The 11,896-nt window shown below is 45.9% G+C and overlaps 1 protein-coding gene across 1 annotated transcript; it reads right to left on the bottom strand.

The window, feature by feature from the left end:
- Positions 1-6,850: 6,850 nt before the first annotated feature.
- LOC147886400 (receptor-like kinase TMK2) lies at positions 6,851-11,688 on the bottom strand. Its single transcript, XM_087395579.1, has 2 exons — positions 8,556-11,688; positions 6,851-8,275 (listed from the first exon to the last, which is right to left on the bottom strand). The coding sequence occupies exons 1-2, from the start codon at positions 11,188-11,190 to the stop codon at positions 7,734-7,736; spliced, it is 3,177 nt and encodes a 1,058-aa protein (XP_087251705.1). The 5' UTR covers positions 11,191-11,688; the 3' UTR covers positions 6,851-7,733.
- Between the last annotated feature and the right edge of the window lie 208 nt (positions 11,689-11,896).

The following is an 11,896-nucleotide window of genomic DNA, read 5'->3' on the forward strand; positions in this document are numbered from 1 at the left end:
TCTAATTCACCCAAGGTCAATTCACAACCCATTGTGATAATAATCAACACATGATACATTTGTTTCCAAATTGACCTAGGTTGATGTGTGTGTGTGCACACATGCACATGTGCCTATGTGTGTGTGTGTGTGTATGTGTGTGTGTGTGTGTGTGTGTTTACAATTCATGGAGGTTGGGGTGCTTGTGTGTCTATTTCTTTGTGTGTGTGAGTATCACGTGTGAAGATGTATGCTGTCATTTTTCAAATCAACCCAAGATCAATTTGCAATCTACGACACACAATCGTATGCATGCACGCACACGCACACACACACATGTGCGCACGCATGCATTCTAAGACAATGCACACACACATATACATTCTAAGACATTGCAAGCTAAGCTTTGGTAGATTTAAGTACTATGAAGATGGTATCAACAGAATAATCTCTCTCTCTCTCTCTCTCTCTCTCTCTCTCTCTCTCTCTCTCTCTCTCTCTCTCTCTGTGTCACACACACACACACATGTGTGTGCACATATACACACGCACACATAGACACAACATTTAAGGAGTATAAGTTGACCTTGAGTTGATTTGAAAACTATTATCACGTTGTGCTGACCCCACACACACACCCCAAAAGAAAAAAACAAGTGTCTTTATCATGTGTGAAGATCACATGCTGTCATTGTTTAAATTAACTGAAGATCAATTTACAATCTAGGAGGAACGCACTCACACACACATTCTAAGACATTGCAAATTGATCTTGGTTTGATTTATTACCTATGAAGATTTTATGTGAAGATTAATCTCTCTCTCTCTCTCTCTCTCTCTCTCTCTCTCTCTCTCTCACGCACACACACACACACACACACATGGGTCAATACACAATCAAGTGTAGCCAATTGCAAAACTAATTTAGGGGTGGTTTTGGGGCCCCAATGCAAAGTGCTAATGGGTGATATTTTGGATTTCGAGAGGACTCGCACTCTTGCTAGAATTTTTTCTTGTGTTATGAGTGTCTTATTGGCATAATAACAAGACACAATTTGTCAAAAAGTGTTGTTCTAAACACCGTAGAGCTCAGCACATGTCACTACATGAGCAATTATGCCCTCCTTGGTGCAGTCTCTTTGCTGCATATTTGTGCATCAAACTATCCACAGTCTGTCTTATCATCTACCCATAGCTCACCACCTGTCATCTACCTACAGCTTGCCACCTATCATCTATGTGTAGCTCTCCCACCTAGATCTAGATTCGTGCCCACCACATTGACATTGGCTTGGTACAACCACCACGTTGGTTCTTGGAGGTCGTTGTAGAGCTACTCCTAATTAAAAACCAAAGAAAATGTATGTATGTAAATTGGCTTGAGACCCAAGTTTGAGTTCCATAATTGATCATATATTTCACATTGAGGTTAATACAAGTGCTTAAAAGTCAATCCTAAACGCATTTCCTTGTGCAACCACCACGTTGGTTATATTTTAGTGAGGCTTGCAGTTCATCTTAAATCAAGGAAAATGTATTTCCTTGCAACCATTGCACTAGTTCTATTTTAGTGCATTGCACAAAGTTAGACATTTTACTTTGTGTAGTCTCTGTGTTGCATCTTTGTGCATCAGACTGTCTATAGTTTGTCATGTCATCTACTAGCAGCTCGCTACACTTGTCATCTATGTGCAGCTTTTTTGCACTAATCTAGATTTGCAACCATTGCATTGACATTGGCTTGGTGTTTCTTGGAGTTACTTTAGGTGGCTACTCCTAATTAAAACAAAGAAATGTATTTACCATAATTTTGCATGCAAAAAAGGAAGTTCTATAAAGAAAAAACAAAGAAAATAAATTAGCACTATCTTTGCAAGTAATTAGGCTTTGCAAAGAGTCGAATATGCCACAGCAAAAACTATATTCTTCCTACTTCTATGAAATAAAGTCCTTAATAAGTCATGCCTAACATCTTGGCAAAGTGTCAACGGAACAGGGACATGCTTGAAAACCACAACATGTTTAATGAGCCAAATCTTGTGGACTACGATTGCATGGACAGTTTGATCTTACTGGGAAACATGTCTGGAGCCTGGGATCCCCTTTCATGTCAATATATACCTTGAGGAGTCCCCTTTACGGGCATGGGCCATATTGACATGCCACATGTATATTTTTGTGCAACCACCATGCTAGTTCTTGAAACCAAGGAAAATGTATCAGGATCAAGATAGCAATGCTTTTGAGAGATTCTCACTTTTGGAGAGTACTGTTCATGCTTGAATGAATATATAGATCAAATCATAGCTTGGCCTCCATAATTATCCTCATGTGAAGTGTTTTCCCTCTCCAAAAATATACAGCCTTTTTGCTTATTCCATAATGTCTCTTGTGCTTTCCAAGATGTCTGTTTTTCCCATGCCGCTTTGAATCACGCCTCCTCTTGCAATGCTTTTATCATCAATTGTTGTGTTTGCAGTTGTATGCCTAATTTCTAACTATGCAATAATCTCTCTCTAATGTCTATGCATGCTATTTGGAAGGCGCAAGAGACATCATGGGATAGTTAGCCAATAACAAAATATATTTTTGTTTTTAATTTCGATAGTTAGACAATAACAAAACTCAGTTTAGGACAATCACATTAACCATCTGAATTATAAATTATTGTTAAAATCACTGGCCTGGTTTTGGACGATCACACTGAACTATTAAACTAATTTAACTACGACTAGTAAACAACTCAAAAATTAAACTACGCTAGTTTAGCTGCTCGTAAACTAAACCAATTTAACTACTTAGAAAATAGCAACACCGGCCTAGTAATCAATTTCCACCATGCTAGCATTCAATAGGCGGTAAATGGAGACTTATAATAATGATGGAGCATAGAGCAAAATGATGATGAGATAAGGATTAAGTGTGATGACTTAATGTCATTGCTTTTTAGCCACTTGGCATGTAGCCAATTAAATAGCCACCTGGCTTGCATGATGTGATGACCATCTGATCAACAAAGTTTGTAACTCTCTTGAGCCACGGTGGTTTGACTGGAGGCCATGTGGTGCCATCCAAATAATGATGAGCCATCTTAATAAGCCACCTTAAATTGATCAAAATGCGAGCTAGCATGGTGATTGGAGGCCCAGTGGTGCCATCCAAAGAATCATCAACCATCTTAATAAGCCACCTTAAATTAATCAAAATACAAGCTAGTACAATGACTATAGGCTGCGATCCAAATAATCATGATGTAACCTTAAATCAATCAAAATCCAAGCCGGCGTAGTGTGGCTGGAGGCCCAGTGGTGCCATCCAAATATTAATGAGCCACCTTTAATCAATCAAAATTGAGCCTCCAATTAATCACACGTTTGGCTCTCCAATCAAAGGGGATTGGGGGTTTTGTGCTTTTGCCTCATCAAAATGAAGTGCCACGTTGGAAAAAATTTCTTATGATGCACCTTCTAAAGTGATTAGGTAGCTAATTGCTGGAAATTTGATCAAATTTCCTGAAGTGATCAGGCAGCTAATTGCTGGCAATTTGATCAAAATGGCTTAACTAGAAGAATGACAAGCTCGTCGAGGTGGCTCGGTGGGGACTGACTATTTAACTGCCATGTCGCCTGGTCGACTTCACATTGTTGCACCCTCATCTCCCACCCTAATCTCCACCACCTTTGTCAACTTCACACAGTTGCTCTACCATCATCTCTATCTCCCTCCTTGACTTCACACAGCTCCTCCCTCACCTTTTGCTCAATTGTCTCACCTTTATTGACTTTACACTACTCCCCCTTATCTCTTCCACCTTCATCAACTTTACACCCTCGTCTCTTGCCCCACCCTTCTCCTGCTCGACACTTGTATCCACCCTTTGTTTATGTCCCACATTCAGTTGATTTCGTCCTTATTCTAGAGCTATCTCCAAAGTAGTGGTGGTAGCTCCCACGATCATAGAGTGGCTAAGATGATAATACCTTAACTGGACGGGCAATCTACTTGATTCAATCCACATGAGAACAGCATTTGGTTCCTACATCGATATGTTCATTTGTGGATTCTATATGGGCCACATAGCCAGGTTGACAAGCCACGAAAATGATCTTACATCAATTTTAACGATGTTAGGTGTAACTGGAATGAGACAAAGACATTTTTAGAAAAGTTGGGTTGCTTACCAGCTAAGCAAAGTGTCAAGCATCTTTGAGTACCTAGCTTACTTTTGGTTAGGCCTAAAGATGATACATATCATATTTGACTAGGTGTTGCATTGTCAGATGTAGACAAAGAATAGGCATCCACTAATTATATGAGGGTATTTATGTAGTATTAGACTCCTATCCATAGAGGAAGATGTAGTGATGCAATATGATATGCAAATTGATGAAATAAAGAGTGGTGGTATGTGGGAGATGAGGGCCATTGGGAGCATGTGGATTTAATAGAATGAAGTTAGAGCATAGCAAGAGTTTCAAATAAAAGAACGTCAAAGTACCACAAAATGCAATCTTGAAAGCACAAGAAAATCGTCGAATGGTTGAGAACAAAATAGGATTCATGATGATCTAGATATTGATGATTTCTTAGATGTTTAGCGAAAAATACATTCCATTTAAGCAAAAGGCCAACGCATGCAAAGACAATTCATCGTGATTGGATTAGTTTTTTCTTTATAGTCCAAATATAACCGCCGATATTCTTTTAAGAAGATTAACTAGACTCGATTTTTGTATTCTACTTTTTTACACTTGTTCATTTGAACTTGGTCTTGTTTTATGACGCAATTATTAAATGAAGATTTTGTTTAACAAATATTCTTATTAACTATCTTAATTTTAAATTATTATTATTATTTATCTTAATTAACAAAATGAATACACAAAAAAATCTTATAAATTATGTTAATGAAGTTGATTATAGCCCTAAAAAGATAGAACTCATTCTAGTCATCACCTGGCAATAATTTGGTGCATGCAACATTTTGCAATGGAAGCACCTAGTATCATAGACACATTGAGTATAGGACAGCGTAAACATGATTTAACTAATCACAAAAGGCACTGCAGTACTTAAGACGACGAGCCACTAGGCTTGCATAATGGCCATTAGGCTAAATTTGGTAGCTCTAAAAATGTTGGATAATTACAACCACTGAGCTTGCATGATGGCCATCTGTGTGACTTAATTACCTCTAAAATGATAATACATCTCTAATCCTCACCATTGTAGTGGTTGAGATGGGCCATCGAGCTTGCATGATGGCCAAGGGGTTTAATATGGCAACTCTAAAAATGTGGATAATTACAGGCACTATGATGGTGCAATGAGTATCATCCTCGTCTAATCAACCATAGTGAAGAACATGTCCAAGAGGATAACCACCGTAGTGGGGGAGATGAGTGATGGCCTCCAAACTGACAAGCTCTAAAACGATTGTGTGGTATACATCATCTAATCCACCGAGATCTGGTAGGCTTGGTTGGGTTCAGTATGGCCAAGAAATTTCCCTGATGGCCAAGATATTTTCTAGGAATTACAATTTAATGCAACTAATGATTCATATGAGCTCCAATAGTTAGTAGAGGCTGGCTAGTAATGCAGTGGGTGTTCAATTTGGCTAAGTGGAACTCTACATGCATTTTTTTGCCACCCTCATCCTCAAACTCATCTCCATCCTCAACTTTAAGTTCTCGTCCTCTTGCCCCACACCCTCGTCTCCAACCTCATCTTCAAGCTCCACCAAGACTTGTCAATACTGATAATGTACGTTAAAGTTTATACCCACAAACTCATATGCATTCTCCACTATAAGCTATGTTTCTTACTTTGTATTATATTGTTTTAAGCCAACTTAGATGCCTCAAATCCAAAGCTGGGCGATTCTCATATTGTCCTTAACCTTCTTAAAAGCAATGGTCTTGCATTGCCACCACTAATATATGTCCCATGTCATACCAGACCTTGTGTGGCAAGAAATTCTTCCTTATGAAGTGAAGGTCTGCACGATTTTCAAATCACTTTCATTTCTTTGAGTTGCCCCTAAAGAATGAATTGCTCATTAAATCCGATCCATGTGCTTTTGTAAGGCCCTCATAAGCCTTGTCCCACCCTAAATCTGCTTCTTGCGGATTGTTATGATCTCTCTAAATCTTCTTAAAGCAAACTTAATTGAAAACTTTTCTCAAAGAAATACTTCTCAAACATGGATAGTGTAAAAAAATTTCATGGTTGAGAGTAGAGCATCGCTTATAGAGATGGTGCATCACAAGGCAATTGTGATTATGGCTCTAAAGATGCACATGCAGTGCCACATATTTTGCATAAGGAACCAATATGTTGGTTACAATAGATTAATATAGCCTCCAAGTCAATATGGCAACCACAACCACACAATAGATCTAATGACACTAGCAATTCTCGTGCAATTGAGGGGTCTCCAACGAGGTGACGACTAGTAAAAATTTAATCTTGGTGAAAATTATGTCCCTCCTCTATGTTAATGACCACCATGGGAAAAATCTGAGTAGTGCATGTCATTGTGAGCGGCCACCGATTTTGTAATCCCCAATCAATGCAATGCATGGTGACATGTCCCAAAAGTAGTTCTACCATTGGCTACACCCGATCAAGCTTTGACCCATACATACATACACATATAGGTATACACACAAGCGTACACATATTTCATAATCAAACAAAAAGAAATATTCTATAAAAAGGAGCACATGGAACCCTAAACATAAAGTAATTACGAATCAAACTTTTCTACTCAGTCATTGTTGATTGCGTCAACTTGACCGATGCAAGAAACTTAAAAAGTATCGTAAGTCTTTTGAACTTGTGTACCAAACAAAAGGCAACGTGTATTTTTAATCAAAAAATGGGCAGCAATCCTTAAGCCTAAGGGTAAGTGTTTGGAAGGCTCAAAGTTTTAGAGGTTTGCACATGTAAGGTTATGAAGGAGTAGTTCTTTTCTAAACTATTGTCCAAGCAGGTGAAGCATTTCTCATACAGTAACTACCTTTCTCAAAATCTGAGTGTCTTTTGAAATTTGCTCAATTGCAGGATTCAAATCCGCACAAATCTGACGGAAATCTCATGCATGATGAACAAAGATGAACAAAGTACCAAACGGCGGTATGGACTTCAAGGTAATCTGTAGGATTTCGATCTTAACGATGAAGCCGTGAAGGCAGATCATTCCATAAGGAAGTTAGCAAGAAGCAAAATATGGACTTCAAGGTAATCTGTGGGATTTCGATCTTAACGATAAAGCTATGAAGGCAAAGCATTCCGTTAAGGAAGTGAAGGCAAGATTCGGCGAAAAGGTTTCGAAAGGAAGGTAGGCAAAGATCAAAACGTCGGGAGATGAGATTAAGTGGTACGCAGAAGGTGAAGAAGAAGACGATGATGAACGAGCGACGTGAAAATGTTTCAGCGGCAAGATTTCGGTGTCGAACAACGCCGGAACGTCGGGGGTTTGGGAGCTGCTGGACGGAGTTGTGTGGCGCAGAAGGTGAAGAAGAACACGATGATCAAGGAGAGCATGAAATCGTTGCAGCGGCAAGATTTTGATGAACAACGTCGGGCAGCTGGTGTGATGCGAACCGCGGAGAATAGGTGAAGAAGAAGACGATGATGATCAACGAGCGTGGGAAAAAGAAGATGATCGAAACGTTTCAGACGCACGTCGGGGCGCGAAGTTGGCAACAGTTGTGGCGCGCAGAAGCTGGCGAAGAAGAAGACGAAGATCAACGAGCGTCGAGGGAGGAAGTGAAGGGATGGGAGAAGGCGAGGGGAAGGGAGGGAAGGGTGTGGTCATGGCGATGGAGGAGCTTGGAAGGAGGATGAAGACGATGATCAGGAGGCGCAGGAAGCTCGGATTGGGAAGCTCGCCATAGCCGGAGAGCTTCCGGAAGAGAGGAGGCGAAAACCATGGAGTTCCGGTCGTCTTGTTCAGGTTTCCGCCATAGCTCCACCAACGGAGCGAGCACGCTTACGGCATAGCTCATGTCGGGACGTTGCTTCGGATCCGTCGCTGCGCAATTGTTTGCAAGTTCCGACACCGTTTCGATGCTTTCGAAGCTCCTCCCTTCCAATTCCGTCGGTTTGAGTGCCGGATCGATCGCTTGCTTCAACCATTGTTTGCTCGCCTTCCCCTTCCGGAACCATGTTGCTAGATGTAGCCTCTCCTCCGGCTCGCTGTCGTCCAACGCCCTCCTTCCCGTCACCAGCTCCATCAGGACCACGCCGAAGCTGAAAACGTCAGATTTCGTCGTCACTCGTCCCATCACTGCCACAAAATCCGTCAAGTTTCGTTACAAATGCGACATCTCGACACTGCTTTGCGTTCCACTCACACAAGCGAACGGTAACGATCGAAAACGAAAATATCGTAACGAACAGTAACGGTCGGAAACCAGAAACTTTCTCCAATCGTCGTAAGCATTTCATCGTTATTCTTCACGTTTCGTCTACCTGATTCATAACTCTGCGCATCAACCCGGTTCAACACGCTACACAAACCAAAGAGATTACAGCAACGATCAGAAACGATCTATCGGATTGCTCACCTGCATACTCCGGAGCCATGTACCCGAACGTCCCCGCAAGCCGCGTCTCCACAGATCTTCCATTCGGAGCCAGCTTCACGAGGCCAAAATCCGACACCTTCGCTCGGAAATCGTCATCGAGCAAAATATTGGACGGCTTCAAATCTCTGTGAATGAAGCTTTGTTGAGCAAGGCCGTGCAAATACTCCATTCCCCGTGCAACATCGAGAGCTATCACCAATCTTTTCTTCCAATCTAAGGGCTTACGAACACTGAGCTTAGTCCAATCGAACAGATGCTTGCTGAGAGCACCTTGCGGCATGAACTCGTACACAAGGAGCCTCTCGTTCTCGTCCATGCAGTACCCCAACAGCGCCACCAGGTGACGGTGCCGTACTTTCGTTAACACTCCGATCTCTGCTTCGAATTCCCGCAGCCCCTTGTTGCTCACGGCTTGTGCTTCCATCCGCTTCACTGCTACATTCGTTCCATCTTCAAGCTGGCCCTTGTAAACCATGCCAAACCCTCCGCTTCCCACCATATTTGCCTCGCTGAAATTATTCGTTACGTTGCGTAACACCTCAACGGAGATCAGCAGATTGCCTGCCTCAATCACTTGTACTTCGTTCCTCCCACTGCTCTCCCCGCTGATAACTGTATGGCTATCAGCGTTTTCGTTACGCCCGGATACCATCAGCTTTACCATGTCTGGATCTGAGGCATCCTGTGGAGGAATAAGCACAGCATTGTGACTGCGCACTTGCAGAAATCGTGTCCTCTTCTTCCTGCAGACGAGGAAAACACCTAAGGGAGCGAAGAGGATGAAAATCACAGCACCGATGACGAGAAAAATCGCTCCTGCAGCTGACACGGAGGGCGAGCGCTTGCGCTGCAATGCAGTGAAAGCGAAATCGGGGCTGGGAGAGGGACCACTCCCTTCTGTCACGGGGATGGCACCAGGGGCTCTGATCCAGGGCGGGGCAGGTGCAACGTCGACCGGAGCTGCAGGCAGCGAAGACGGAGCCATTGCAAGTGCAGGGGAAGCAGCAGGTACTGTGGCAGCAGCTGGAGGCCGTCTAGGGGCTCGTGTTCTGGGTGGTGACAGCGGAGGCATGGCTGCGGGAGGAAGCTTAGGGCGAGGAGGAGCAGGAATCTGTGCTGGGGCAAGCAAGGGATTTCCGGCGGTGAGGACTTGGACGTGCTTGGCGAAGGCAGGAAGGGGTCCGGAGAGGCGATTGAAGCGCAAATCGAGCAAGCGGAGGGAGGGGAGGGAGGCGAGGGAGGGGGGGATAGGGCCGGAGAGGCGGTTGTTGTTGAGCTTGATGACGGAAAGGGACGAGAGGACGGAGAGGGACGGAGAAATGGTGCCGGAGAGGCCGAAAGCGGCGAGGTTGAGAACCGTAATGGAGGCGGCGGAGGAGCAGCTGACGCCGGTCCAGCCGGCGGAGCAAGGATCGTTACCGCTCCAGGAAGGAACTATCGACGCCGGATAGCGAACGCAGCTCAGGAATTCGAGCAGGGCGTCGACGCCGGCGGCGCACGGCGGGCCTGGGACGCTTTGACAGAAGAAATTGTTGCCGTACGTGAACGTTCCCCCCGCCGGGACGACGATCGCCTGAATCGCCCCGTCCAGCATATTGTTCTGCAGCCGCAGATCGTTCAACGGTAGCAGCCGGAAATCCGCCGGAATCGAGCCTACCAGTCTGTTGTCGTTGAGGCGTAGCGAGGCCAGCGACGGGCTGGAGATGGCGAGCCGCGGCGGAATCGTTCCCGTGAATTGGTTCCCGTGCAGCCATAGTTGCGTTAGCGACGCCATCTCCGCCAGATCGTGGAGAGTCCCGCCCAGCTGCGACGCCCCCAGCTGGTTGTTGGCCTCCAAAATGCGGAGATTTGGCCCCCCGAAGCCCGCCGGAATGGGCCCCGAGAGACGGTTATACGCCAGCCGCAGCTCCTGCAGACGCCGCAGCGCCGCCAGAAACGGCGGCACGGCGCCGGCGAGGCTGGCGTTGGTGAGAGAGAGACTCTCTAGGAGTGAGCAGTCCGCCAGCCCCGCCGGCAGCCCCCACGGTGCCAGCGCCGCGTTGTTGTCCATGATGAGCGCCACCAGCGCCGGCAGGGACGTCAAGAATTGGGGAGCCACCGACGTGAAGGCATTGTTGTCGACGTATATGAATTGCAGATCCGGCAGCCCCGCCAGCGGCGGCAGCTGGCCGCTGAGCTGGTTGCCCTGCACGGCGAGCGTCCGGAGCGCCCGCAGCTGCCCCAAACTCGCCGGCAGCGTCCCCCGCAGCCGCAGCCCGGCCAACTGGATCCCCGTCACCGCCCCGCCTCCGGCGTCGCCGCCGGAACACTGGATGTGCGCCCACTCGGCGCAGGCGTCGCCGCCCGCTCGCCAACCCAGTTCCGCCGCCTGAGCTCCGTCCAAGCTCCGCCTGAGCTCCTCCAGCACCGTCATGTCGCCGGCGTCCGTCGCCGCCATGGCGGCGCCGCCCCACTCCGCCGCCGCTAACACGCACACCACCAGCACCACCGCCGCCCGCTGCCCGCCTCCACAGCAGCTCCGCATCGTAACCTCCCGAGCTCCGCCTCCCCTCCTGCAACTGCTGCTGCTTCTTTTCCGCTCAAAATCCATCGCAGGAAGCTCCTCCTTCATCATCTCCCGTTTCTCTCATCCATTCTCCACAGCTGCAATTATAACTCTCGAGGCGCTACGCCTCGGCCCCTCTTGCAGCTGCTGCTTCACCTCCCGTTACACTCATCGTCCGCTCTCGAGCTACCCTTTCTTCTCTTCCGCTCGAAATCCACCGCACGTCCCTCCTTATCACCTCCTTCACCTCCTCCCATCACCTCCCATTTTACTCATCCGTCCCTTCGCACGCACCAGCTCTCACATGCTCCCACCTCGGAATCCGCCGCTCCAGCCGCTTCGCTTCATCTCGACTCTAACGCAAAATGCAAAGAGCTCCTCTCTTTCTCGCGCCCTCCGCACGCTTTTGATTCACATTGCCTGCAGTGACTATCTTTTCGCGACTCTCTCTTTCATCGCCGACAAGGTCGATGTGAGTCCTGAGCTATCAGTCCGTGGCGGGAGGGCCCTGGGTATGTCCAAAGCCAAGCAGCAGATGGGTAGCGTATAAGCAGATGGTGAACTTGGACATCCGGGAGAGTCAGGCAGCACGGCGTACGAAATGGCAGAACAGATGAGTCCTTAAGTATGCTGGTTGCTTTAGGAGTGAAGGAGTTTCGATAACATTACACTCCACAACAAGAACTTTTTTTTTTCGTATAACGTGATTTATACGGATGTGTGATTTTTTAAGGTTTTGACTCTCTTACGTTCACTCTCTCTTATTAAATCAACG

This window comes from Dipteris shenzhenensis, chromosome 24 (genome assembly GCF_047967505.1).
Source record: "Dipteris shenzhenensis isolate YYH24624 ecotype China chromosome 24, Dip_SZ_1.0, whole genome shotgun sequence".
In the NCBI taxonomy this organism is placed as follows: Eukaryota; Viridiplantae; Streptophyta; class Polypodiopsida; order Gleicheniales; family Dipteridaceae; genus Dipteris; species Dipteris shenzhenensis.